This window comes from Haemorhous mexicanus, chromosome 20 (genome assembly GCF_027477595.1).
Source record: "Haemorhous mexicanus isolate bHaeMex1 chromosome 20, bHaeMex1.pri, whole genome shotgun sequence".
In the NCBI taxonomy this organism is placed as follows: domain Eukaryota; kingdom Metazoa; phylum Chordata; class Aves; order Passeriformes; family Fringillidae; genus Haemorhous; species Haemorhous mexicanus.
This window is the reverse complement of record NC_082360.1, coordinates 4,376,289-4,403,268: the sequence shown is the minus strand read 5'-3', so window position 1 is coordinate 4,403,268 and position 26,980 is coordinate 4,376,289. Positions and strand designations below refer to the sequence as shown.

The 26,980-nt window shown below is 58.9% G+C and overlaps 2 protein-coding genes across 3 annotated transcripts; one reads left to right on the top strand and one right to left on the bottom strand.

Annotated features, from left to right (window-relative positions):
* The first annotated feature begins 1,360 nt into the window (after nucleotides 1-1,360).
* AANAT (aralkylamine N-acetyltransferase) lies at nucleotides 1,361-4,674 on the top strand. The gene is made up of 3 exons (XM_059864362.1): nucleotides 1,361-1,634; nucleotides 2,370-2,524; nucleotides 3,693-4,674. The coding sequence occupies exons 1-3, from the start codon at nucleotides 1,478-1,480 to the stop codon at nucleotides 3,996-3,998; spliced, it is 618 nt and encodes a 205-aa protein (XP_059720345.1). The 5' UTR covers nucleotides 1,361-1,477; the 3' UTR covers nucleotides 3,999-4,674.
* Nucleotides 4,675-5,085: 411 nt separating this feature from the next.
* Nucleotides 5,086-25,185, bottom strand: RHBDF2 (rhomboid 5 homolog 2). Of its 2 annotated transcripts, none has more exons than XM_059864367.1 (19): nucleotides 25,109-25,185; nucleotides 15,808-15,914; nucleotides 14,063-14,212; nucleotides 13,868-13,974; nucleotides 13,014-13,206; nucleotides 12,730-12,942; nucleotides 12,054-12,179; nucleotides 11,593-11,726; nucleotides 11,173-11,385; nucleotides 10,927-11,038; nucleotides 10,501-10,575; nucleotides 10,017-10,178; nucleotides 9,320-9,420; nucleotides 8,807-8,870; nucleotides 8,587-8,681; nucleotides 8,298-8,373; nucleotides 7,860-7,960; nucleotides 7,511-7,664; nucleotides 5,086-6,927 (listed from the first exon to the last, which is right to left on the bottom strand). In XM_059864367.1, the coding sequence occupies exons 3-19, from the start codon at nucleotides 14,186-14,188 to the stop codon at nucleotides 6,508-6,510; spliced, it is 2,472 nt and encodes an 823-aa protein (XP_059720350.1). In that variant the 5' UTR covers nucleotides 14,189-14,212; nucleotides 15,808-15,914; nucleotides 25,109-25,185; the 3' UTR covers nucleotides 5,086-6,507. The 2 variants fall into 2 exon arrangements, with proteins under 2 accessions (XP_059720350.1, XP_059720348.1); XM_059864365.1 differs by having other exon boundaries at nucleotides 13,868-13,993; nucleotides 14,064-14,212.
* Nucleotides 25,186-26,980: the final 1,795 nt, after the last annotated feature.

The window sequence follows — 26,980 nt, the reverse complement described above, 5'->3', positions numbered from 1 at the left end:
AATACACACTCACAGCCAAACCAGCGATTCATTGAAAATAAATCCTGGCCACCCTGTCTCACCTCAGGCAGGATAACACTGGCATTTCAGCATCCAGCCCTTGGCCTTTTAGGATGGAAAATTCCCAGCTTGTGCCAGTTGTGCCCTGTGCAATGTTTGTGCTGGTAATGCTTTTGTTTCCATAAATCCTATTAGCTGGAGGCAAGCCTATAATTAGCAGGGAAAGCCAGCACCTCTGAAACAATAATCAAAAATGACCTGGCTTTGCTCTGGCTTCGCTGGAAATTGCTTGCATATTGCTCTGAGTTTGGATGGATGGTTCAGTGGGTGGCTCTGAAAGCCATTCCCACTATTTCTGTGCTTAGTGAAATTATTCACTCAGTTTGTGGTTCTCTCTGGGGTTATTGACTCAGCTCACTCACACGTGAAAGCAGAGGCAGATTGAAGATACAGGCTCTGATCCAGGTCAAGGGATTGGTCTGGGCTGTGCAGGATGGGTGCTGCCAGATGACCTTGGGTGCTGGTGACCCTCTTGGGGGAACCCATGTTAAAGGTGGAGTGTCCTGGCCTGGGCTGTGTCTGGTGGGGTCAGCTACCCAAAGCTGCTGGGGCAGGGGGCAAAGCCTGAGGCCACCTCACCAAGGAGGACAGCCAAGGCTTTCAGCCTCAGTCACCTGCTCAGCCCTGCCAGGGACCCACCTCTGTGAGCGTGGACATGACCTAAGAAGCCAGCCGAGGTGAAGCTGTTTCACTCTCCTGCTCAGTGGGTCAGAGAAGGGGGTAAATCCTGCCAGCTTGTGTCACTCACCTGCTCAGTGAGTCAGAGAAGTTGTAAATCCTGCCAGCTTGTGCTCTGGAGGAGGTGGCTGTGGCTGCCTGATGTGTGTCCTCCTCTGTGGCCTCCTACTCCAGCACAGCTGTGCTGTTCCACAAACACCAGAGTATCACAGGGAATTTCACACAGATAGATGCTTGTTTTACAGCTTTTGTCTTCCTGCAGGCACACCCCACCCTGCCTGTCCCCAGGGCAGCAGCTCCAGGGTTCTCCTGCCCATCCCACTGCCTGGTGCTGCCATGGGCTGGGCAATGTTGGACAGGATGCTCAGCCCCCCACCTGCTCCAGCTCTAAGAGCTCTGGCCCCTCTCCCTGCTCTGTCCCACCACCTGGATCACTGTGCTTTTGTCCCCCCGCTCCCTGCGGTTCGCTCAGCTCACAGCTGGTGCCAGCCTCCTGTGTCCTCCAACTCACAGCAAGGGCAGCTGGGGTCTCTGGGGGTGGGTAGTTGCTGTACATACAAATATCCATAGGAAAAGGGGGGCAAGCAGCCTAATCCTCTGTGAACAACAGATACTTCTGCTGGCTAACAGTGCTGGAGGAGCTCGGCTGGAATAAAAGGTGTGGGAGCCGGCAGAGGCTGCCCCGAGCTGAGGGAGCGGTGGGAAGCCAGGCGGGAGGAGGAGGAGGAGGAGGAGGAGGATGTCGGCACTCAGCGCCTTGCCCTTCCTGAAGCCGGTGCAGCTGCGCTCGCCCCGCAGCCCGCCCGGGGGCCAGCGCCGGCACACGCTGCCCGCCAGCGAGTTCCGCTGCCTCAGCCCCGGGGACGCCGTCAGCGTGTTCGAGATCGAGCGCGAAGGTACCGGGGACCGGGGGTTTCTGTCGGCTGCCATCAGCCGGATCCCCTGGTATCTGTTTTCAGTCTTTTGTGCTCCTTGTAGCGGTGAATTCCCCTGTGGGTGCCTTCGTGGGAGGGATGCAGTGGCCGTGGCTTGTGGCCAGGCCACCACGGGCTCGGCTCCCTAACGAGGTGGAGGATCTGCGGTTAATGAGCTGGAGAACCACGGCCCCAGCTCACCCTGGGGTGGGGATGGTGGGAGGTGATGCTGAGTAGGACCCCAAAACAACCCTGTGAAAGACAGGATAGGAAAAGGGGAGGTGGGAGGACAGACACCATGCTCTGCATCCTCCTGCACAGGGACACTTTGAGGTGCCACCCTGGCAACCTTTCCCCATTTCCTTCACCGTAGCTTCCCTCACCCAGACTCACCCAGCCCATTTCTCCCTGCTCTCCAAGCACAGGGGCAGCCAGGGAGATGCTGACAGGGAGGGCTCAATTCAGCACCTTCTGCTGTAGCTCTGGAACCAGCAGAGTCAAGAGTCACTGGGCCATGGGGAACTGCCTCTGGAGAAGCAGAACTGCTCCCTGGAACCATCTGTGTCCCTCAGAACTCCTTTAGACCTAGCAGGCAGCAGGACACATGCCATCTTTCCCCATCACATCCCACTTTCCCTCCCCTACATCAGTGCTGGGAGTGTTTCTGGGTCGGGTGTGCTTTGTCTCTCTCACTGTGTTCACCACTGCCCCCTCCAGCCTTTATATCAGTTTCTGGGGACTGTCCCCTGCACCTGGATGAGATCCGACACTTCCTGAACCTGTGCCCGGAGCTGTCCCTCGGCTGGTTTGAGGAAGGGCGGCTCGTGGCATTCATCATTGGCTCCCTCTGGGACCAGGAGAGGCTCAGCCAGGTATGACCCAGTCCTTCCCACCTCGTGCACCACCAGGGAGGGCACCAGCTGGTATGAGGGGAGAAATCCAGGACCCCTTGGGGCACCTCAGCCTCAAGGGAGAAGGGGCAAATCCAGCCTCAGGTCATTCAGTGAAGGGTGGGATAAAGGCAGGGGCATGGATCAGGAGGTTCCATGGATCCAAGTGTTTGGCTTCTCCTTCTGCTTGAGACTCTCCAAACCCTGTCTCCTCCCAGGAGGAGTTTGAGTGGCCCATCAGGGCACCAGCCCTGCCAGAGCCTGGGGATCAGAAGCTCTCTAGGGCCCTGAGGCTACTCCAAAAATCTTCTCCCATGACTAATGGCTACAGGGCTGCTCTGGTAGAAATGAACTTTCTCATTAATTAACTTAAACTATGCTGTTGAAAAGTATGCCAAGTAATCCCCTTCAACATTCATTTTAAAATTAAAAACCCTCTGAGGATGATGGGGGGGGCAAAGAGGCATGGGGAAGGATGAGGACCCTGGTTCTTTGGGTATTGGAATAATTACCAATATAGCTGGACGGGACATGCCTGGGCTTGTCTGGCCCTTGCTGCTTGATCAAAGGCAGCAACGGTGGTGATTTCACCTCAGAGACACCTTTGGCTGTCTGGAAGGTGCAGCTGGGCACATGGAGACAAGTCCAGATATGCAGAAGCTCAGGTTTACCTCTGGTGGAGAAGCTTTAAGGCGATGGTGAAGGAAAGGAGTCGGTTCTGCTGGAGGGTTTCGATCCAGAGCTTTAGTCTGGCCCACAGGCCTTTGAATCCAGCAACTTCTCCAACAGAACTCCCTGAACGTGGTTGCTATTCCTTTTAACCCCAGGGAGAGGGGCAGGGAGCCACCAACCAGGTAGGGGGGTCAGTCTTAAGGGACAAATGACACCTGGATGGCCCAATGTCCCTCCAGGGGACATTGAATCTGCCAATCACTCAACTCCCTTCTGGAATGCCAAGATTGACAGACAGCACTCAGCAGGGGGTCAGGGAGGGGGAGGGAGAGGTGGCTGACACACCTGGGGAAGAGATCTACAGGGAGAAACCCGAGGTATCTGAGGCCACCCATGACATCACACTGCAACATTTGGGGTGGGGAATAAGAAGCAGGACGGGACCCCTGGTCCTGCTAAGGCCTGTTTCCCCCCGCAGGCAGCCCTGACCCTGCACAAGCCGCAGGGCTCGGCCGTGCACATCCACGTGCTGGCCGTGCACCGCACCGTGCGCCAGCAGGGCAAGGGCTCCATCCTGATGTGGCGCTACCTGCAGCACCTGCGCTGCCTGCCCTGCGCCCGCCGCGCCCTGCTCATGTGCCAGCCCTTCCTCGTGCCCTTCTACCAGAAGTGTGGCTTCCAGGCGCTGGGGCCCTGTCAGGTGACCGTGGGGGACCTGGCCTTCGTGGAGATGCAGCACGCGGTGCGGGGCCACGCCTTCATGCGCAGGAACAGCGGCTGCTGAGGCCCCACTGCCCCGGGGGGATGAGAGGCTGCAGCCCCTCTCCATCCTCACTGCTGTGATCCATCATCCCTAGCTGGCCCTGGCCACAGCTGCTCCCTCTGCCGCATCTGCCTTCCAGCCACACCAGCCTGGCCCAATCCCGCCCCTGCAGGGCTGGGCACAGGAATTCCTGCCAGATCCTGCTGGAAGCATCAGCTCCCTGGGCTCTGCTTTAGCCAGGGCTGCGCTGGCTGCAGGGCCACGAGCCCGCTGGGATGGAAAGGTTTGCCCTGGGAATGGCTGGGGGCTCTGCTGTTTTGGGGATACTTCGATCCACCATGGCTTGCTGAGACACCCAGCAGAGCCCCTGCAAACACGTGCCCCAGGGTGGCACCCCTCCCACCATCACCACCACCATGACTGGAGCACACCAGGCCAAGGCCTCCCTGAGCAGCCCCCAGGCCAGGCAGGGGCCATGGCAGCCACCCCCCTGCCCACAGACATCCTTCCAGCCCTCTTGGAGCACATTCCCAGCCCACAGCCACCCTGAGCTGCACATTGCAGAGCCTCCCCAGGGAACCAGCCCAAACCATTTGGTCCTCCCTGTCCCAGACTCACAACCAGCCCAGGACAAGCCTTCTGCAAACAACTCAGGTTGTTGGAAAGCAGCAAATAAAGATGTGGTGGTGATTTTCTACACAGCCCGTGTGTGTTCCTGTGATGCTTTGATCATGACCTCACAACAATGGCCAGAGGGAGGGCACCAGCTGGTATCAGGGGAGAAATCCAGGACCCCTTGGGGCACCTCAGCCTCAAGGGAGAAGGGGCAAATCCAGCCTCAGGTCATTCAGTGAAGGGTGGGATAAAGGCAGGGGTGATTCTGCCCTCAGTCAGGATCAGGAGGTTCCATGGATCCAAGTGTTTGGCTTCTCCTTCTGCCTGAGACTCTCCAAACCCTCTCTCCTCCCAAGGAGGGGTTTGAGTGGCCCCTCAGGGCACCAGCCCAGCTTGTCCTCCTTCCCTGCCACAGCAGCCATCACCAGAACAACCACAACCCCCTAAAAGTGCTGCATCCCCACGCCCAAGAAGGGAGAAGAGACCTTGTGCATCTCATTAAATACAGGTAGAAATTTATTAAGGATGGGGGGGAACCCACAGCTTTTTAAAAAAGTATCAAAAAGAGAAAAATGAGGTGAATTGTCTGGCTGGAGCAACAACTGGAGGGACAGAGTGGGGCTGAAAACTGGCCCAGGGTGGAGGGAGGGATGCAGGGACGGGTGCAGATGCTCCTGGGCTCACTTAGCAAGTGGCTGTGGACAGGGAGCCAGGCTCTCAGCCCTTGAATGTTCATCCCAGGACATCCTAACTGGGGCATTCCACCCTGCCCCCACTTAAAAGCACAGAGGCCTCCAGCACCTAAGCAACACATGTCAGGGGAGAGACAGCCTGGCACCAGCCTGGGTCCAAACCAGCCCAGAGGGGTCACCTGGACCCCAGGAAGGACCTGCCTTCGTGCCATGGCTGATGGCAAGGAGGAGGAGGAGGAGATGCTGGGGAGGGCAGGTGGGACTGTGCAGCCTTGGGCAGGGAAGAGGGAAGGTGACTGTCCCATCCTGCACTTCTCCACCTGACCAGCACCACTGGAGGAAGGAAGGGCTGCCTGGGTCTCCATGCTTTGAAAAAGGGAAAGGGGAAACAGCAGGGACTCAAGGCAGAAGGTGGGAGCACTGACAGCTTCCTGAGAGGTCTGTGGGCTCCAGAAGCAGCCACATGAGCCCTCCAGGGGGTTTTTCTCCATGTCTGCCTCCCACCATGGCACTATAAACGCAGTCCTTGCCACTTCTCCCCTTCCAAAAGGAGAATTTTACTGAAATAAGGGAAGGAAAAGCCCCCTGCCCAAGTCCTGCCTCTCCATCCAGTGAGGACCCAGGCAGGAAGGCACAAGCCTCCTTGGGGACCTCAGGGAGAACAGGACTGAAAAATATCTTTAAAGCTCAGCCCTGAACATCTTGCAGCCAGACAGAGAGTCCAGAGAGCCCAAAAGGGAGAAACCCTGGCCCTAAAGAGCTGTGGATAAAAAAAAGTTCCCCTGCAAAAAGGGGGTTGTGTTCACAGTATGAGCTGCAGCACTGCAGGGCACCGAGGTGGGACGGGGCCCCAGGCAGGCAGGGGTACAGGCTAGAGACTTCAGCAACTTCACCCCAGGACTGGAAGTCCAGCCTGGCCATGGATACAACAAAATCCCGCTTCCCTCAGCCCTTTCCCCACACAGGCAGCAGCCAGAGTCAGTCCCCACGCCAGTTGTGGCTTTCCAGCATCAGGAGGGAGCCCCAAAGGGGTTCAAGGCAGGGCTGCCTCAGCCCAGCAACCCCAGCGTTGAGCAAGGGGTACCCCAAACCCACTCTCCCTGAGGACGGAGCCATGCCAGCATCTGCCCCATCCTGGAGCAGCCACCACCATCTCCCACAGGCAGGGGAGGACCCATCCCGTGGGAAACATGGCCCGTCCAGCCCCATCCCTGCCAGCAGGGTCAGTGCAGGACCTGCTCCAGCTCGTACTTCTCGCAGAACTTGCTGGTGAAGGGCAGGCAGGTGAGGTATTCCACCCAGCGCCAGTTCACGGGGTACACGTAGAGCCACACCACCAGCGAGGCGAAGAGCCCCAGGAAGACCAGCAGGGACACGATGATCATGGCCCGCTTGCGGAACTTGTCCAGCGTACCGAAGGTGATGTAGGGCAGGAAGGCGAAGGACAGCAGGAGCCCGCTCAGGAAACCGAACAGGTGAGCGATGTTGTCGATCCAGGGCAAGAGGCCACAGATGAAGAGGAAGAGGACGATGCCAAAGAGGTTGAGGAAGGCTTTCCAGGGTTTCTCCAGCACTTGCCAGCTTTGGAAGAGCTCCACGAAGAGGCAGGCTAGCAAGCCGAACTGGGAGCCGGCAGGGCCCACCTGCAGGGATGGGGAAAGTCAGGGCTGGACTCTGTGTCACCCCAGACACACCCCCTGTTCCCCAGGGATCATCTCCTCGCACAGCAAAGCACATTTGGCTCTTGCATCCCTGCGTAGGATCCTGCATGGGGCTCCGGAGTGGGAGCCCTGGCACAGGAGGATGAGGAGGGGAGCAGGGTGGTGCTGTTTTGGCAGAGCTGATACTTTCTGTGACTCAGCAGCCAGAGAGCATTGCCCCCTTGCAGACCACAGCCCCATCCTGGCACACCTGTACGGGGATTAGGGCCCTCGCCATGATCTCATTTAAAGCCTGACAGGGTTTGGCTGGCAGCAGATTAGCCATCTGCCTGCCCAGGGACCCCGCGTGCTCACGGACACGTGACGTGACACACATGACATGTGCCAACACCACACGTGGGGCAGGGACACCCCCCTCCCCCTCTCCCTGCAGCAAACCCTGCCAGGGGGTGAGAATCTGTGCTCCAGCCCCTTCCCCAAACCTCTGCCCAGGATGGGGATGGAGAGGGGCATCCTTTGGTCCCTGGGAGCTGACAGGATTTGGGACAGACCCCCAAACCCTCACCTCTGCCCTGTAGGGTAGGAAGATGGCACTGGCCAGGTTGCCCGTGATGCCGCTGAGGATGAAGATGATGGAGATGCGATGCCAGCCTGCCAGCTTCTCCAGGTCCCGCAGCACTGTCATCTGGAACGTCACCGACACCAGGCAGTGGATGATGCTGGGGGAGAGGCCCTGGGTTAGAGAGCCCTGCCCAGCCCTCCCACCCAGTGCACAAGACAGCTCACAAAACACCCCCACTGAAGGCACCTGTCACAGTCTGGGAGTGCCCTTCCCTCCTCTCTCCCAGCCCATCCCAGTGGGCACTCCAGTGCCCAGTCCCCCCATCCCTGGGGATATGGGGGCTGTGGCTCACCCAGCATGCAGGAACAGAGACAGCCACAGGCGATAGAACTGGTCAGGGACCTCTGGGTTCAGGAAGGGCAGGAGCCCACAGACCTCGTCCAGGCAGTGCACCTGCAAAGGCAGCAGGGTTGTCCCCAGAGCCACAGGGAGAAAAGGATGGGTCACAAAGATGCCAATGATGCCATGTAGCAGCTGTGAGGGGATTCTGGATGGTGTGGGGCACCCACATTGCCGTGGTGCAGGTAAAGGTGCCTCCTGCCCCACACCAGCAAGGTGGGCACAGCAGCAGGAGCCCAGCCAACAGCTGGGCAAGTCCCTGCACTTTGCATCGTTCCTGCTCACACCCATCCCAGCCATGTCCCATTCCTGGTAGGACACTCTTTGGCATCAGCATGGCTGCTAGCATTGAATCCCACACACCCTGCCATGCCTCCCTGGCCCTGCTCACCTGCGAGCAGAGCGTTGCCTCCTCGTGGAAGTAGCCGTGCATGAAGTCGCAGTACTCCCGCGTGGTGATCTCACAGCTGCCAGGGGGCAGGAGGGGGCTCGCTGGGGGCAGGGCACACTCAGGACACCCCTGAGCATCCCCGTCTGCTCCCAGCCTGCTGCCACTGTGCTTCCCACCCCCCAAGGCTCTGTAATCCCCCTCAGGCACAGCTCTGGACACTGATGGGGCAGCACGAGGCAGGAGGGCAGAGGGGGGAGCCAAGCCAGGTGCCCCCTTTGCCACAGCCCACCTGCCCTTGGTGCCGATGCAGCAGGGCCTGCCCTTGATCTCGCAGTCCAGGTGGGCAAAGCCAGTGTGGTTGGTTTTGGTCTCGTAGGTGCAGATCTAGAAGCAGGAGGGAAAGGAGCCCTGGTCAGAGCCCAGCCCCAGGCTGTCCCTGCAGAACCCTGCTGGGCTCATTGCCACTGCCACCATGGAGCCACCAGCTGATGGTGGCATCGGGCTCTTACCGGCCACTTGGTGATGTCATCTGGCCACACATGGGGTGGGTTGGATGCAGGCTCCTCACACGTCCTGGCAGGAGGAGCGGGGTGAGTTGGGTGGGTGCCCCCAACATATCCCCCCTGCAGACCAGTAATCCCCTCAGGCACAGCCAGCTCTGGGACCTGCCTCGATCCTGCCCACCCGTGGGTGTCCCACAACACCCCACACAGCTCCTTCTGCAGGTGAACCCTGCAGAACTCAGAGCTGTTGGACAATCATGCCCATGGATGGTCCCATCCCAGCAGGACAGGGACAAGCACAACACAACAGCATCACCTGCTGCTCCATGTGTTAAGGACAGGCTCTGCCTCAGTTTCCCCACTGATTCCCTCTTCTTTATCACTCTCCTAGTGAGCAAAAACCTCCCATCCCCTCAGACAAGAGGATTCAAGGCAGTCAAGCTGGAAAGGCAGCCCCTTCTGCTGTGTCCCACACACAGCCAGGTGACAGGGCCACCTCCACCCAGCTGCTACTTCTACCTGGGGTCCTGGTGACACACAGCCCCCGAGGTCCTCTTCTCTCCTGAGCCCATAGCTGGCGCGTTGCTGCCTGGCCACTTGATGAACGTTGCCAGTGTCTCCTGCAGGGAGCATGGAGAGAACTGAGGATGCAGCAGGGAATGCACGGCTCTGATATAGGGTCTCCTCGAGCCAGGTCTCATAAGCTCTTGGAGATCTATATCACATCCGAGATTGCTCAGCTACCTTAGAAGGCATAAAATCAGCAGGATGGCTTATGTGGCAGAGTTGGAAACAGAAAAGTTTCAATAAAAGGCAAAATAACAAAACTCTTTGCAGAGAAAAAACAAGCCTGGTGCAAGAGGTTCTTGCTCCTGGTAAAACACCCCACAAAAGCGATTAGTTTCTTTGTTCTCTTCCTTTTCTAGTAAATTGATTAGGCGGGACTTTTTGGCTTCTGTCCAATTGGCTGTCCTTAAGTTTGAGGTGAAATCCCCCAGGTCCTATGAGGTGTCTTTTTACCTAATTGAGGAGAGAAACTTCCGGACATTTTCCTTTTTAAAGAGACAAAGAATAGTTTGGTCACTCCGTCAAAGGCGGCACATTCCTATATGGCTCTGACCCCACCTGCATCCTGCCCAGCTGCAGTGCAGGGCTGAGATGGTTTCTCCTGCTTTCCCCAGGGATCCCCAGCCCTTCCCATGGCAGGAGCACACACCGAGCAGTCCTGGGGCAGGGTCTGGATGCAGCCAGAGTTGTCGTTCTGGACGCAGCACCCGGAGCCCCGCTCCCGATCCCGCTCACGCTGGATGAGCCGCTCCACCTGCCGGTCCTTCCGGATGCAGGGGGAGAACTTGGCTCCCAGGTGGATCAGGTCGATCTGGCAGGGAGATGCCAGTAAACGGGATTTGTCTGTGCACCTCCCTTCACTCCAGCTATCCCCAGGGAGAGGTTAGTAGGGGCAGGGGGTCTTCACAGGCAATAGACAAAGGTCTCTATTATCCCAGTGGAGGGAAGGCAGGACCATCCCACTGTGATGCCACATGTCCCAGTGGGATGGGGGCCTGGAACAGCAGGCTGAAGTGAGGAGGTCAAGCTCTGCTCCCCTGAGGAGAGGACCACCACAGAGAACCCCCCCCCCCCAGCTCAGAGCAGAGGGCAGGGTGTGAGACCAGGGGCCAAGGGTCTGGCAGGGACCTTACCGAGCTGGGCCCGATCCAGAAGTTTTCCTGCTGGATGTACTTGACACTCTCGTAGACACCCTTGTTCCTCAGCACCTGCCAAGAGATGCCAGGGTCAGCTCCCGCTGAAGGGATAAGCGCTGAGGGAGGGCACCCCTGTCTCCCTCCACTCAAAAGGGGCTGAGCATCCCCTTCATCTGAGGGGAAGGTCTGTGGGTCCCACCAGCAAGGCAGGAGAGGGGAACAGCTCTGCTCCCACCACATATTCCGCTGCAACATTGTGCTGCTCATCCCCTTGTCTGGCCATTTCACAGAGCCTCTCAAATGCTGGCTCCCAGCGTCCCATGGTGTCATGCTCCCACAAGATGCTCCCAGTCCTTGCAGGGAACATGACACCATGGGACACTGGTGGTTACAGTCCCCCTGAAGGATGGCTCTTAAACTTACTAACTCTGTCGTTACGTGCTGGGCGAAGCCAATGGGGGCGATGCCGTAGGTGCCAATGACCAGCAGGGTGATGAGAATATGCACAAAGGTGATCCAGTATGTGAAATACGGCCTGGAGGGGACAGGACCCAAAACTGGAGCTGGTCAAAGATGTCTGAGCAAACGGACACTGCAGGCAGTGATCCCCAAGCACTGAGGGGGATACACATCTGAGTCAGGGTGTCCCGTGCTGTCGGTGCCCCTCACCGGTGGCTGTCGGTGATCTCCAGCTGGGACTGCACGATGCTGCTCAGGCTGCGCCGGTAGGTCCTGTTCAGCCACTTACCCACCACGCCCAGCCCGTAGTAGCGCTTCTTGCGGTCGAAGGCGAAGTGCTTCACTTTGGAGGCGATGCGCCTGCCCCGCCGCGGGGCCGGGCCCGCGCCGCCCGACACCGAGGCCAGCCGGGCACCCTCCCGCCTGTCGAGAGAAGAGAAACCCATCACACCTCCAAAAAGGACCAGCTGAGAAACACCCCATGGCCAGAGGTGAGGCTCTGAGCACCTCCTGGCTCCATTCTTCCAGCATCATCATGGAAGTCCCTGGTGCTCATGGCTGGGGACATTGTCCTGCCTGCAGCAGAGCACCTGGGCAGCCTCGGGGGCAAGACCCGCTGTTGGTACTCACGGGGTGGGCTGCTCCACCTCAGGGGACACCCTGGCTTCCTCTGCCACCTGGTGCATGCGTAAGTACGTGGCTGATAGAGGAGGTGACTCAAAGACGTCATCGGGCATGGAGTATGTCTCATCATGCATGTCCATCTGGAAAGGGGTTGGATACGTGTCCTTGGATATGTGTGATGGGTCAGAAGCCCCCTGACTGAGCATCCCCCTGGCCAGGGGGAGTGGGTGACCCCCAATGACATCCCACTAATAGCCCATCACAGGGTGTGAAATGTGCCTAGATGGCAACATCACACCCAAGGGCCATCACCAGGGCTGGGGCAGAGCAGCCACCGATGCCTCTGTCACTGCTGGGTGGAGTGCCAACACGGGGGTCCTTGTGAGAGCCCTGCTCCACACCCAGCCCCCTGTGCAGGGCACTGGGACGCATCCCAGCTCCAGCAGCCAGAATGGAAAGTTGCTTGCCTTACTGAAGAAGGACGAGTCCAGGGTATCAGCAGCATCCACCATGTCCTCATCCATGAAGCTGGGGTACAGGAAGCTCCTCTTGCTCCTCTGCTTGGGAGCCAGTGGCTCCAGGACAGAACGCCCCTTTGGCAGCACAAGCAAATGAAGGTAAGCAACCAGAAGCCCTCAGTTTTTGCAGCACTGAGGGTTTCTCAGATCTTCCCTCTCCAAAGACAAGTGGCAAAGACTAAACCTTAATCAGCCACCATAGCCCCTTGTGTGGGGAGAACTGGCAGAAGATGTAGCCTTTAGCCCCTCAGATTCCCCACAGGACCATGGCCACGTTAGTCAGCGTGACAAGTGACCTCTGAATTCATCTGGTCTCATACCCACAAAGCCATCCCCAAGATTTGCCCAGAGCTCCTCAGAACCAAGAAAATTGCTGGAGAGGTTTCATTGCCGCTCAGCAATGGAACCCAAAATTTGTTCCTTTCTCAGATTGTCCAATTTCCACCAAAACTTCTACTCTTAAGTACAGCTCAGGATAAAAAAAACAATCTCCCCCCTCAGCCCCGCCCTGGAGAGACAGCAGTCTCCACGCTCAACAAACAGCCAGGAAACAAAGACGATGGGTGAAGGACAGAACTGAAACCCAGCTTAGGAAGGTGATCCCCCTCACACTCCCAAAACTCACACGGAGGAGGGCTGCGGCCGCCTTGAAGCTCATGTGGGCCACAGACTCCCTCTTCCTGCGCGGCAGGCGGCCGTACCCCGAGCGGATGCTGTTGAAGGATGCCAAGGAGACCACGCCGGGGGTGAGCGGGGGCAGCACGTGGTGGGGCGTGTGGGGACGGTCGGTCTCGTCGGGATGGCGGAAGGGACGGCCCCTAGCCAGAGGGTCCACGATCTGAGGGAGGGAAGAGCTGTCAGCGCTGGGAGAGCAAGGCTGGCAGTGGGACGCCTCACCCTGAGCTCTACCTTGGGCATCTTGGCGGGCTTGGGCGACTCGGTGGCTTGGAAGGAGGGCACCTCCTGGCTGGGCAGCTCCATGTCACGATAGGCAGGCTTCAGCTTGCCGTACCTCATGCTGCAGTGCTGCAGGCTCTTGCGCTGCCACTGCTGCCGCTTCCCCTCCCAGTCGCTGCTGACGCCAAACCACTGCGCTGTGCCCCTGGACACAGGGTGGGCACACCTGTCACACAGCTGGCCCCCCACACCACGTACCACCATTCCACCCAGCCATCCCCTCCGCAGGGTGGGCACATCTGTCACACAGCTGGCCCCCCACACCACGTACCACCATTCCACCCAGCCATCCCCTCCGCAGGGTGGGCACATCTGTCACACAGCTGGCCCCCCACACCACGTACCACCATTCCACCCAGCCATCCCCTCCACAGGGTGGGCACATCTGTCACACAGCTGGCCCCCCACACCACGTACCACCATTCCACCCAGCCATCCCCTCTGCAGGGTGGGCACATCTGTCACACAGCTGGCCCCCCACACCACGTACCACCATTCCACCCAGCCATCCCCTCCACAGGGTGGGCACATCTGTCACACAGCTGGCCCCCCACACCATGTACCACCATTCCACCCAGCCATCCCCTCTGGCAGGCAGTTGGGGTTGGGGTGTCTCAGCCCAGCCTGCAGCAGGGCAGTTTTGACCTGGCTATGGGTCAAAGGGAAGTGGAGGAAAGTGATTCTTGCACTCCCTTCTGAGACACAACTCTCCAACCCCACCCCAAATCCTCTAGCAGTACCCACAATGTCCTGACATGGCTCCCTCTGAGTGAGCCAGCCAGGGCTGGAGGCCAGCCTGCCCTCACTTGCGGATGCTCTGGGACAGGGATGTCTGCCGGCGGAAGCCGGGCCGGCGCTCCGGGTGGGGCTCCTGCAGGCTCTTGCTCTTGCGGTAGACGGGCACCTTGGAGGGCTGGAAGGCAGAGCAGGGCATCAGGGACACGATGGCGCCTGGCAGCCCCCCGAGGCCAGTGTGGGACAGGCGCCGCTCCAGCACTCACCTCCTTGCGGGCGCCATCCTCCTCGGCCTCCCGGGGCGGGATGACAATGGACAGGTTGGGAGGCTTCTTGCTCTGCAGGCGGCTGCTGCTGGAGCGGCTGCCCCCGTTCTTGTCCCCGGCTGACATCTCCAGCTGGTGGTGGTTGGCAGGCTGGCAGAGTGCAGGGAGTCAGCCACAGGGGGAGAAGAATTCCCCCAGGAGCTTGAGTGTGAGGAAAGGCTGAGTCCCAGTAAGAGATGAGGCCTCATCAGTGGGATGTCACCAGACTGAGCACCCTGTGTCCCTGGCTGTGCTGGTGAGACCTGGCCATCATGAACCCATCGTGAACCCAGCTGCTGCATCCCCAAAACCGACCTTCCAGCCCTGAGTTTGGGTGGACAGGAAGGCTAACATTGACCACTCACTCCCAGTCCCCTAGGGGTCACCAACACCATTCCTTCACCTGCTGGGAGTAGGGCAGGGGCAACAGTGATCAAGTCAGAGCATCCCCATCATTCCAGCACATCCCAGTGAGACACCCAGGCTTCACACCCTGCCTGGATGAGCCTGACCATGTGCCTTGGAAATATGGGGGATCCCAGCAAGGCCTGGCCAGGGCCATGGCACACAGCTGCAGCACATGGGAACACCAGCACTCCCAGTTTGGGAAGGGAGCCAAGGGGAGATAGCAGGGGATGTGTGCAAGGAGCTCCTCTTGCCTGGGCAGAGTAGGAAGGGGGGGGGTGCACAAGGCCTGAAAACACCTGATCCACTTTCCCACATGCACCACAGCTCCCACGTGGACCTGTCATGTGTTGGGGTGCCCCACAAAGGGGAGATGCAGGACATTCCCCTCTGGCACGTGCATGCACACACCAGGCTAGGAGACTGAATCCACCCTGGCACCACGTGCAAGGAGAGGGAAGCTTAACAGCCAAGACATGGTTAATTCCTCAAGAAATCCCCTCCCAAGGGTCCCTGCAGCCTGCTCTACCAGGCAGGGCTTGCTCTGCAGGAAAAGTAATTCCATCAGAGTGCAAGAGAACAAGTCCCAGATCCTATTAGGGACTACGAGGGCAATCAAAAGGGAGGGACAGCCCTCTCTGACCTCTTCTGCTTGACCATGTGCCAGTGCCCAGGGACTCACACAGATCTCACAAGCATCTCTTGTCCCCCAGGACAGTCATGGCCATGGAAATGGTGTCACTTGCCACATTTGCACAATGTCACTGGCTGCAAAATGCCAGCTTGATCCGTAGGCCTGGTCCCTCTCCCTGCCCAAGATCCCAACAACCAGACTCCTACAGCTCTGCTCTCCTTAGGCAACATCACTGGAGCAACCAGATGAGTGACTGAGATCCCACCAGCCCCTTCTGCAACAGGATCCTGTTGGCAGCCCATTCCCACAGCAAGAGTCAGGGACGGGGACACTTTTGCAGCTCCCTTGGCACTTGGAGTCCTGAACACAACCCTCCCCTCAGAACACACCACAAACAAAGTCTGGCTTAAGCAGCATGGGGTGCCCAAGGGATCAGCTTCAGGGGGATGCAGGAGTCCAGAACAGCTCCCCAGGGCGGGGACAGTCAGGAGACGGCAGCACTGGCAGGAATTGCTGCCCTCCATCAGCTCCTGGGCCATGTGATAGTCTTCTGCTCCTGCATTAAAATGGGTGCTGGGCTCCCTCTCCAGCACCAAAGCTGGGAGCAATCAATTCCCAAATTTCCCCTGGGGTTCAGCCAGTGCTGGCCCCACGAGGGTCTCCTCACCTCATAAGAGTGACAGGGATCCTGTGCAGTGATGGCAAACACCCACAGCAGCCTTCCTCTGCCTCCGTCCTTCACGCACGGGAGCCCCAGGACACGGCTGATTTCTCCTGTGGGAAGAGGCTGTGATGAAAAACCATGCATGGGAAAGCAGGCAAGGACTGCAGGAGCATCCTGGCAGAGGGAGAGCTGAGCTCAGTGCTCCCTAGACCCTGGGGACAGGGCTGCAGGTAGCTGGACACCAGGGACAGGGATCAGCTGCTGGCACAGGGCAGCAGGAGGAGGAAAAGCCCCCATTACAGCAATGCTCCATGGCAGGGAATAGCATGGGGTAGGCAAGGAGTTTTCCCCTGCTGCTGCCTTCCCGACTCTTGGGAAGCAAGACACTCAGGAAGAATAGGCATGGAATATGAGTGCCTCATGGGGTATTTCATAGCTGCTAAACTGGGAGAGTGCCAGCCCCAGTAAGTAAAACTTTCCATCCCATTGGTGAGCTGGAGGCTCTGTTTGTTTTCCACCCAGGGCAGCCAGCAGTGAGCCTGAGATGGCAGCTGCTCTGGAGAGCTGGGAATGGGAACATGCCAGGGTCAGAGCAATCCCAGGGGCACCCTCATCCTCCTTCCCCTCTGGGGAATGGCTCTGAGTGGTAAGAAGCACAGAAATTAGAGCCAAATTCTTACACACCTCCTCCCAGAATCCCATGCCCAATTGCTCCCATCACACCCCGGACAGCCCCAGACCTCTGTGCTTCCCAGCAAAGCAGGTTTGCAGCATGTTTAAAATCCTGGTCTGGCTTCCCCCCAGCTCCCCACGCAGAGGGTGGAGGGCTGGACTGGCCTCTCCCGAGGTGACTCAGGCCAGGGGAGCTGGCACAGCCTGGCGGGCACCTGCTGTCCTGTCACGGTCACGCGGCTGCGGCGCTTGTCACGGCTCTGTGCCTTGGCACACTTGGAATTGAGAGGGAGGGGGAGGAGGGCAGCGGCCCCTGAGGGCTCAAGGCTACTTTGCCACACAGGCTGGAGGCAGCAGCCACCCCCTAAGCACAGATCCTGAGCCACAAGAGCCTTATCCCGTGCCAGGCAGAGAAATCCCCAGTGGATAGTGCTGGAAAGGTGTTTTCCAGCTCACCATATGCCTGGTGCTGGTGCCCAAGCCCTCTGGAGCTGGCATGCTCAGCGTGGGAATGGGCCACACAGTGCCTCCATCCAGAGACAGCCTGCCCCAAGCTTGGCCCTCCAGATCCCCTGGGGTCCCAGGTCCCTGTCACCCCCCAGCCTCGGCATGGAGGGTTCTGCCACCAGGAGCACGGCTCCCTGCCCAGCAGCCCCAGCATCAGCCACCCCATCACAGGGCACAGCTCGGCTGCAGGTCCCCAGGGAGCCTCAGCCCAGTCCTTGGACACTCAGGGTGGACGTGGTGGCTTTGTCCCGGGGACAGAAAAAGGAAGTGAGAGGTGACGTGCGGAGCTGACACAGCGGGGGGGGGGGAAGGGTGGCTGAGCACATGCCCTGCTGTGGGGACAAGGCAGGTCACAGCAGCAGGGGGTGACTTGGCAGCAACAAGCATGTCCTGAGCTTGGTAGGAGCTGTGCTTTGGGCTGGAAGAAGGGTCCTGGGAGCAGCACATTGTCACTTTAGGCTGGAAAAGATCTCCATGCACTGGGGCTGCTGCCATTGTTGGAGCGATAGATGGGCAGGGCATGGAGGGAGGACCACCTGGTCTGGTTGATAAGAAGAGATCCCCCACTACCACCATCTCCCCTCCCAAAGCTCTTGACCACTGAAGGTCCCCAAAGCCTGACATCCAGCAGCAAGGGACACAGCCTGTGCTCCAACAGCAGCAGGAGGTGAAGGCCCCATCCTTTCCCAAGAGGGCAGATGTGCTGTCATCACTGGGGATGAGTCTTCAAGCAAAAAAAGGCACAAGGAAGGTGACCAGGGCTGGCTCCCAGCCCCAGGACGAACCACAACAAGAGGAAGCACACCAAGGAAGAAAGTGATGGAAAAAATGATGTGGCTCATACAAAGTGTCACCACAGGACATGCTGGGATGGTCCAAGCAGCACAAAGGGACCATCAGCAAGGCCAGGTGAGCAGAGCTGGGACAGACAAGGACAGCCATAGCACCAGACAGCAGAGAGAACCCTGCAGAGCAGCCCTGGCTGGAGGGAGGTGTGTGCAGTGGGATCATGGATGCTTGGAGAAGGATCAGGATCTCCCTCCCCGAGCCTGTTGGCACTGGGGGAAGGGACATTACTGGAATAACACTGTCTCCATCTGCTGCAGTTCAGCTGGAGGAGAAAGCAGCTCTGAGCTACCCAAGGGTGTGGGGCAGGGAGCGGGACCCCCAGGAGCACCCATCATACCCATCACCCCGAGCATGATGAGCCCCAGCTCTTCCTCTGCACCTCCACAGGGCAGGGAGAAAGGGGCCAGCAGTGCCACAGGGCCCCCAAACACCCCCACAGCCTCTGCCACTGCTGGCACCCAAGAGCCCATCAGGCAGAGCTGCTGCTGCTGCCCATAAATGATTCATGAGCACGTAAAGACCTCTCTCAAGGCTGGAGCCACGTTAAAAGGTGCTCCCAGTTATTAAGAGCTCCAGATAGGAAAGTCAATCTGTGCAGCTGCTCTGAGCATCGAGCTCCTGTGGGCTCACACCCGAGCAGAGACCCAGCACCTTCTCTGCCTCTGCTCCCTTTCAAAAAGCTTTTAACCATTTTGCAGTCTCAAGTTTCAGGGCTGGAGAAAAGGAGCCAAAGTATAAACAGCTCTTGAAATAAAACCATATTATTGGAGAAAAAAAAGAAAAACCATTTTTCCTCACGTGCCCCAACCCTTACACAAAGGAGCTAAATGGCAAAACTGTGAGATGCAGGGTTTTGCTCTGAGTCTTGAGAGAGGCCCTCTGTGCTTCAGAGGGGATGGTTAGCTGCCCTCTCCCTTATCACTGAGCCACACAGACAGCATGGACACCCACAGGGGCTTAAGTCCACACCTCCACACTGGCCGGGGTAGGAAGATGGGTACAGATGAGTGCTGAGACCCTGCTTGATCCCAGGGCGTGTGGGCAGCCAGCACCACCTCACCCACACCGCTTTTAGAACATCCTCTCCCATTCTCCTCCATCAGGAAGAACATTGGGCAATGGCAGCAGGCTTGCTGGGCTGGGAGCACGGCACGCCCCAGGAGGAAGGAAAGCAGCTGGGGAGACAGAGCATGGCGGGTGGGGGAGCCTTACACTGTGCCTGCTGATAAGGAGAGCCCTGCACGGGGACACAGGGACATGGGGAACAGGGCCACTCATGGCAGCCTGGGCTGGGCTTCCCTGCTGCAAGGGCTGGAGGGCCAGGAATGTGTCCCTGGGCTCCCTGGCAGTCCTGGGTAACGCCATCCCCGTCAGCACGGAGAGGGAAGGATTTGCCTGCGGTGCCTGGGAGTGGGTGGAAGAGCCATGGGGAGGATTTCCCACAGCCCATTTCCCACTCTCGTTAATGTTTACCAGAACAAAAACCCCCACCCAGCCCAGCAGACAAAGGCTTCCCAGCCTGCTGGGGTGGGCAGCAAGTCCCAGTGGGCTGGGGTCCCTCTGTGCCACTGGCCACCCACCCCTCGTGTCCCCACACACCCTCCCAGAACAACAGCCCCAACCAGGCAGCACTGCACAAACCCCTTCTCTGCTTCCTGCAAAGGTGGTGGGAGCTGCTGGAGTGGCTGTGGCTGCACAAGGGGACCCTCAGCCCACTGGACCCTTCCTCAGGCTGGAGCTCAAGCCAAGTGAGGAACACACAGGTGGAGATTTTGGGTCACCCCAGAGGCTTTGGGGACAGCAAGGGGCCAAAGTCTCCACCAGGAGCAAGGGAAGCACAGCAGCTCCACTGGTGAATGTGCAGAGGGGTCAGCTGCTCCACAGGCAGGGTCACAGACACACAAGGAAAGCTCTTTTTCATTTTTCCCCAGCCTACCAGGATTGATTTAACTTGGATTTATCTAAAAACTGATTAATTACTCAAATCTACTCCAACTCCTGATTAGCTTGGCTTAAACACAGAGTGCACAGTCATGCAAGTGTTTCAGCCCTGGCTGCACCTTCTGGAAGGGGCTGAGGGCTCCCAGGTCAGTATTTCCCCAAGGGAAGGGGACAGTCTGCCTGCAGGCCACGTGCCTGCCATCCCCATGCTGCAGGTCATTACTGAGTTCACTCCCACTTCCCTCCTGGAAGCAAAATTCTTTGTATGAAAGGTCAGTGGGGCTGGAGGGGACGTTCCTCCCTCTGGTTCTTCTGCTGAGCACTCATTCTTCCAGCAGCTCTCAGTGCCAGGGCCCTGGCTGGGCTTGCAGACTTCCCCAGTCCCCTGCTGCCTGTTTCAGAGCATACCAATTCCCCCAGAGCAGCACAGGCCTGGCAGAAATGCCCCATGTTTACAGAGGGTTCTCTTGCCCTGGGCTCTGGCCATCCCCATGCTGTGTGGGAGGCAGCAGTGGGAGGTGGTGCTCAGCCCTGTGCAGGAATTTGGCTCAGCCCAGGGATAAGATGAGCCCTGGGCTGGAGCCCCCTATCTCTGGGAACAGAGTCCTTATCTCAACACAGCCATTCCAAGGTTTTCAGAAAGTGCTGCTCGCCCTGACAGGCCCTGTGCAAAAGGGGAGCCCTGGGTGGACACCAGCAGCCTCCTTCTTTCCCATTCCAGGGCCAGCAGTGCTCTGAGGAGAGGGGAGAAAAGGACCTTGTGGTGTCCCTTTGGGCTGTGCATGGTGACACCTTGCTGGCAGGGGGCTGTCCCCCAAACACCCCATTAAGTCTTCTCAGTGCTCCCTGCCCCAGGACAACTGGGGGAAGCTGCTCCTCCCTCCTCCCAACCAGCAGCAGCAGCCAAGCGTGGGTGGGCCACTCCTCAGCTTCCTTCCTTTCCCTCCTGATTGCAGAGGCCTGAAGCACCCAGACCTGCACCCTGCAGGGAAAGCCTGACTGGGAACAGCTCACCCCATCCAGCACAGTGCAAACCCTGCACAGGGAATCCCACACTCACTGAAACCTGTGCACTGTGATGCTCTTCCCACCACAGCATCTCCATGGACCTGTGCCAGCCAGGCACTTTGCAGCCTCTCAGCTGCCAAGAGCTGGAGATGGGGTCTCCTCAGCCATCTTCATGCTCCTCCTGCCTGCTGTCTCACCTCTGGGATGCTTCTCCACAGCTCAGCAGGAGCTGGAGATGCTCCTTTATAAGGAGCCACCTCCATGTCCTCCCAGGAGAGCTTGGACTGGGTTAAGCCACCATGTACAAGAGGTGACTGGTTATGGGATCACCCCTGGAAAAGCTGTATGACAGCAGCACAGCCCTGGTGACACGTCCCTGCTCATTCCATGGAGGAGCTGAGGCCGGGCAGGACACACCAACACCGAGGGCTGGGGATTCCCCCTGGCTGCCCAAGGGCACAGGGTGCAGCCTTTGGGCTCATAGGTGACAGGAGGTCACTCCCAGCCTTGCCTGGCATTCTCAGGAATTCCCTTAGAGGAATAACTCCATCAGGGCCCCAGCACAAGCTGCAGCATGACACGTGGGGCGTGAAGCCACCCCATGGCGTGGGAGGGGGCACTAGCACACTGGGCATCTTGGGGGGCACCAGCCACTTCTCTTCTGCCCCAAGTGGGTCTGTTAAACCAGAGGAATGCCACTTTTATGCAATAAATCAATAAAACACAAACGAACAGAGGCTGCTTGAAGGAGTGCTCCATTGTCCTGGGAGCTGCAGCAGCTGGAAAAGGTGCCTGGAGATGGGAGGGATGGTCCTGTGGGATGGGTGTAAGGCAGGAGCATCCGCTGGGGGACCACACACCACCCATCTGAATGGCTTCTCACAGGGCTGGGCATTTAGCACAGAGCCCATGTGCCCTCCACACTGGTGGGTTTCTTCCTCCCATCCAATATCAGCAGCTTGAGAAAAGGCCAAGAAGATCCCTGGGCACTGTCCTGCTCCCTCCTGTCCCATGTCCTACTGCAGCCTCTGGCAGCACAGCATCAAGGGGGTTGGTTTATACCTCACTCCCCCTGCCCCCAAGGCACAGCCACAGCATCAGCCCTGCTCTTGTGGCTGCACAAACTGTCCCCGAGGTGACAAGCTGTGGTTTCACTGGACACCTCTGTGATTTGTGAGTCCTTTGTGGCATTTCGTAAGTGGGGAAACTGAGGCACTGCAATACAGTAAGGCTCCCTGCCTCCTCACCCTGCTGCTGCTCCACAGGCAGGGAGCTGGCTCCCTCTCCATCAAAGCCCACACAGCTCTCCCAGTTTTAAGTTCCTGGAGGACAAGGGTGGAGGAGGAAGCCCTCATATGCAAACCCCATAAATATTTGCTCCCTTGCCCTCCCAGAGCAATTATTTGGGGGTTTCCTCAGTCCTGTGTTCAGCTAACGTGCCCAGTGCCCTGCAGTGCTTGACCTTGGAGTGTGAGTCCCCAAGGATGAGGGGGGCACAGGGGTCCTGTGTGGTGGGCAAGCAGAGGCAGGGTTGGCCTGGGGTCCTCCCTGGGTCGATTCTCCACCCTAAATGCCTCATTAAGAGAGCAACCACCACACAACTGCTTTTTTGTTGTTTTTTTTTTAAGTAAGAGGGATTAAGTACCAGCACTAAGGGTTTCCTGCATACCCACCAGCACACTCAGAGCTCTCCAGGCTGACTCGGAGGCCAGGAAATGACCATAACTCAAAGCACTGCACAGCCCCAAATGACCACAACTCCTGGATGCCTGTAATTAAAAGGGACTGTGCCCACCCCCGTTGGGAGCTTGTTGTGTTATCAGACATCTCGGGCCGGCAGGACAGTGGAAACTGAAAGTCATTAGGTAAAAAGCTCCTCCAGAGGAGAAGAGTTCATGATCCCATCACTTGTGGGCTCATAGAAGTTTAAGTAATTAATTTTCAGCTTTCACTAATTGATTCCTTCAGTGCTGAGCCCCTGACAGCACCAAGCCTGCACTCGCTCCTCCGGGTCAGGTCCCTGCAGGACTCCCAATGCCCACGGGAAATGTGGAAATGCCTCATGAGCCCCATGTTGGTCTGGGCAGCTCTGCAACCTCCCCAGCAGCTGGTTCTCCATCACCTGTCTCCTAGTTTCTTTGGTAATGAGCTCTGTTCTGATTCCTGGCTTGTCCCAAGGGCTGTTTTCTAACTCAGGAACAACCGAAGGGAAGGAATAAGGATGTATTTGGGGGATCCCTCAGCTTCACTGTGAGAGCTAAACAGGAGCAGCATCCAAGAACAAAACACAGAACCAGAGAACAGCTGGTCTTTCATCCCAGCCCAAACACAGCCCACATTGCCCAGGTCCCCCAGTGCCTCCCAATGAATGCATTCCCCCTGAGGCGACCCAGCAGCCCCCTCCCCACCGGATTCACGCCCCCGTGCTCTGCATCCCCAGCTCGGAGCTGCTCTCCAGGCATCCACAGGCATCCATTGTTCCTCCGCCCCGCTCCGGCAGCGCCGCTCTCAGCATAGCGCTCACACGTGTACGGCAGGGACAACATCGGGCTCGGCCCCGTCTCGCAGAATTTGCATCAGAGCTCTGTTGTGGTGTCAAACCCCACTCTGTGGTTTGCCCTTTCTCACTCCGGGGCTTGCAGCACCTCCAGGTGCCCCAGCGCAGCTGCAGCGGTGCCAGAGAACCCCCACGAAGGGAAGTGGTAAATGGTCACCTGCTTTATGGCAGGGTTGGCAGAAGCTGCTGGCCACATGAGCAAGCAGCAAAAGGTGCTGATCACCCCATTAACTGCGAAGGAGCTGGGAAGGGCAGAGCCCAGGGGCAGCAGCTGGGAGCCCAGGGAGCCACATGTGAAGCCAGAGCTGACCAGGGTAGCACAGGCAGAGGCAGCTCAGGTTTCTCCCAGGCTCAGCTGCAGCTGAACCCTCCAGCTCATTTTGGAGGTGGGACAATTCCAAACTGGTTATTTCCCACTTGGGAAAAAGGCAGGAGCCAAAGGATGCTGCTCCAGAGGGCACGGTGGAGTGAGCTGAGTGGGCAGTCTTTCCTCACTCAGGACAGCCCTGGCACTGGGGTGGGGAGCACTCCCCAGTTCCCCAGCTGGGCTGGAGGCTGTGTGTCCAGGGCAGCAGCAGCACGATGAGTTCACCCTGGAAATCCCCAGCAGCAAGCATCCAGAGACTGGGAACGTGCAAGTAGGAGAATGTCCTGGCTCCTCGTGGCACGTATGACGCCACGCTGGGGAAGAAGGCGGACACTTCCTCTTGCCACAGGGTCCCAGCGGAGACAATGCAGCCTCTCAGGTCCCCTTCCCCCTGCAGGACGTGGGCCTGGGGGGTTGAGTGAGAACTGCAGGGTCTCAGATCACCATGGGCACCACGGCCTGGCTGTAGGAAGCCTGGAAGGATGGGCTCTGCCCAGTCCTGCTGGCCTGGCAGCAAGGCAGGGCAGGATGGGGTAGAGGTCAGCCTCACTCCTTTATCCCAAACCTGGAGGACCAATAGCAAAAATCTGACTAAAATACCCACGCACAGCATCCCTCTGCTCCCGGCGGGATGTACACATGGACGGAGGATGACCCAACCCCTGCTGTGTAAGGATTTTGTTCGCCTGCGAAGGACTGGTGGCAGCACTCGCCACTCCAGGCGGCACGTGGGAGCGTCCCAGAGACCTCAACCAAACCTCAGAGCAGCGACAACAACAAAGCCCCGGCGGGCGGGGGGCAGGAGGATGTCTGGGGTCAGGGACCGGACCCTCCGCTGCCCACCTGCCCTCGCCTGCCGCTGCTGAGGGGCGCTGCCAGCCCCACTCACCTGGGCAGGGAGAAAAGCAGCAAACACAAACAAAAAGCACCCGCCCGCCTGGTTATCGGCGCCAGAAAGTAGGTTAGAGCTTTACTGCCTGCCTCGGCCGGGGAGCGGGCAGGGTTTTCCCTCCGGCCGGGTCACCACGCCGGGACACGCACCCACTTCCCCCTGTGATGGAGAGGAGGAGGAGGAAGAGCTCGGCCCCCGCCATCCGTCCGGATGCCCGCGCTGGAGGCGCCGGGCAGGGTGCGGGGCACGGCCCCGGGCAGGGGGATGCGCGCCGCGCCCCCCGCCCCGCAAAGTGTCCGGGCTGGGACGAGGCAGCCCCCAGCCAGCCCCGCGGGGCCGGACCGGGCCGGGCCGGGCCGGGCGGGAGGCGCGGGGCGGAGGAGGAAGCTGGCGGGACGCGGCGCTCACAAAGCAGCAACAAACCGGGCGGTCACGGAGAGAAGCGGCGCGGAGGCACCGGAACCCCCGCCCCGCACTGCTCTGCTCTGCTCCCCTCCTCGGCCCCGCTCACCTCGCTCCCGGTGCCACTCCCGGTGCCGGTGCCGGTCCCGCGGCAGCCGCCGCCGCCTCCACCTGGGCCGGGCGGGGCTGGGGGCGGGCCCGGGGCGGGGCTCGGCGGGGGCGGGGCCCGGGGCGCGGCCGGGGGCGGGGTCTCCTCCCGGGGTCTCCGCCCGGGGTCCTCCCGCGCCCCAGCCGGGATTCTCCCGGTCCCGCCGGGCCCCGGCCCCATCTCCGGGAATCCCTCATGGGCAATGAGCCCCTGCTCCCGCCCCGCGGCACCGGGAGATCGGAGCCGGCACCGCCGGTACCGGCACTGTCTGGACTGGGCGCTATCGGGACCAGCCACTATAAGAGCTGGTCACTGTTAGGACGGGGCGCTATTAGGACTGGTCACTATTAGAACTGGCCGCTGTTAGGACCCGTTACTATTAGGACTACTAACCATTAGGAATGGTCAATACTAGGAACCATCACTATTAGGACTGCTCAGTATAAGAACTGGTCACTGTTAGGACTGGGCACTATTAGGACCAGTCACCAGAAGGACTGGGCACTATTAGAACTGGTCTCTATTAGGACCCGTTACTATTAGGAACGTTCACTATTAGGACTGGTCAGAATTAGGACCGGGCAGAATTAGGACTGGGCATTATTGGGACCAGCCACTATAAGAACAAGGCACCATTAGGACTGGTCACTGTTAGGATCAGCCTCTCCCAGGACTGATCACTCTCACAATCCATCACCATCAGGACTGGTCACTATCAGAACTCTCAGTATTAGGACCCGTCATTATTAGGACCAATCACCAGTAGAACTGGCCATCGTTAGTGCTGTAAGACATGCCCCCCTGACCCCACACCCTTCGGTGGGCACTCCGGGGAGGCAGGCAGGGGCGGGCTGGCACAGCCCCGCGGGCTCGGCGGGCCCAGGCATGTCCCGCTGCCCGGGCCGGATGTGGTGACGCCCAGCCGGGCTGGGACAGCGGGCAGGCAGCGGCCGCAGGGCCGGTCCTGTCGGCTTTCACAGCCTGACTCATCCCGGTGCTGGCCGAGCTCAGCCCCTCGGGAGCTGCACCTGCTCCATCGCCATCAGCACTGTGCTGTTCTTCTTCCACAACAGCCTCACATTCAGCTCCCTCCGTCCCTGAGGGGGACACTCTGTGCTGGCAGGATGTGGAGAGACTTTTGCAGATCGGGTTTGTGCCGAGGAGAGACCTTTGCAGATCGGGTTTGGCACAGTTTTGTTGCTGAGGGGTCTATACAGGACAATATGCCCTGGATTTTGCCACAAAATAAATTCTTGATGCACAACTAGCTACAGGTTCCAGGTGAGCACCAGCTGAATTTACAGCTGGGACCAGGCAGGACGAGGAACTTTATGCCTTGCTAACCAAAACTACAATTTCCCCGAATATTTCTTTTCCCTGCACACCTATAGTGCTAAGCCTGACCTCGGGTGGTGCAGCCTGCATTCCCTGGTGCCTGTTCGGGCGCTGAGCTCGTGCTCTCATCTGCCCTCTGCCTTCCACGGCTTCACGCTCAGCAAATCTGCTCCTGGTTCTGGTTAGAAGGGAGGATGGGGGAAGCTTTGGTTCCTGCCGGCTCCTTTGAAGGTGTGGTTGGAAGCGGGTGGAGAAGGGAGAGCCCAGCAGGTGCCAGGGTGGGTGTCTGGGCATAGACAGCCCGACGCGGGCAGGGCCAGGGGTGGGGGTGTTCCCTGCCCGTGACTCAGGGGTGAACAAAGGGTGAGGTGCAGGTGGCAAGCAGGGACCTGTGCCAAGGTGCCAGGTCTTCTCCTGGCATTTGGGAAGGGACAGAACAACCTTTTGGTGGGATAAACAATGGCTGACAAAACCTGTCACTGCCGTGGCCCTGCCTGC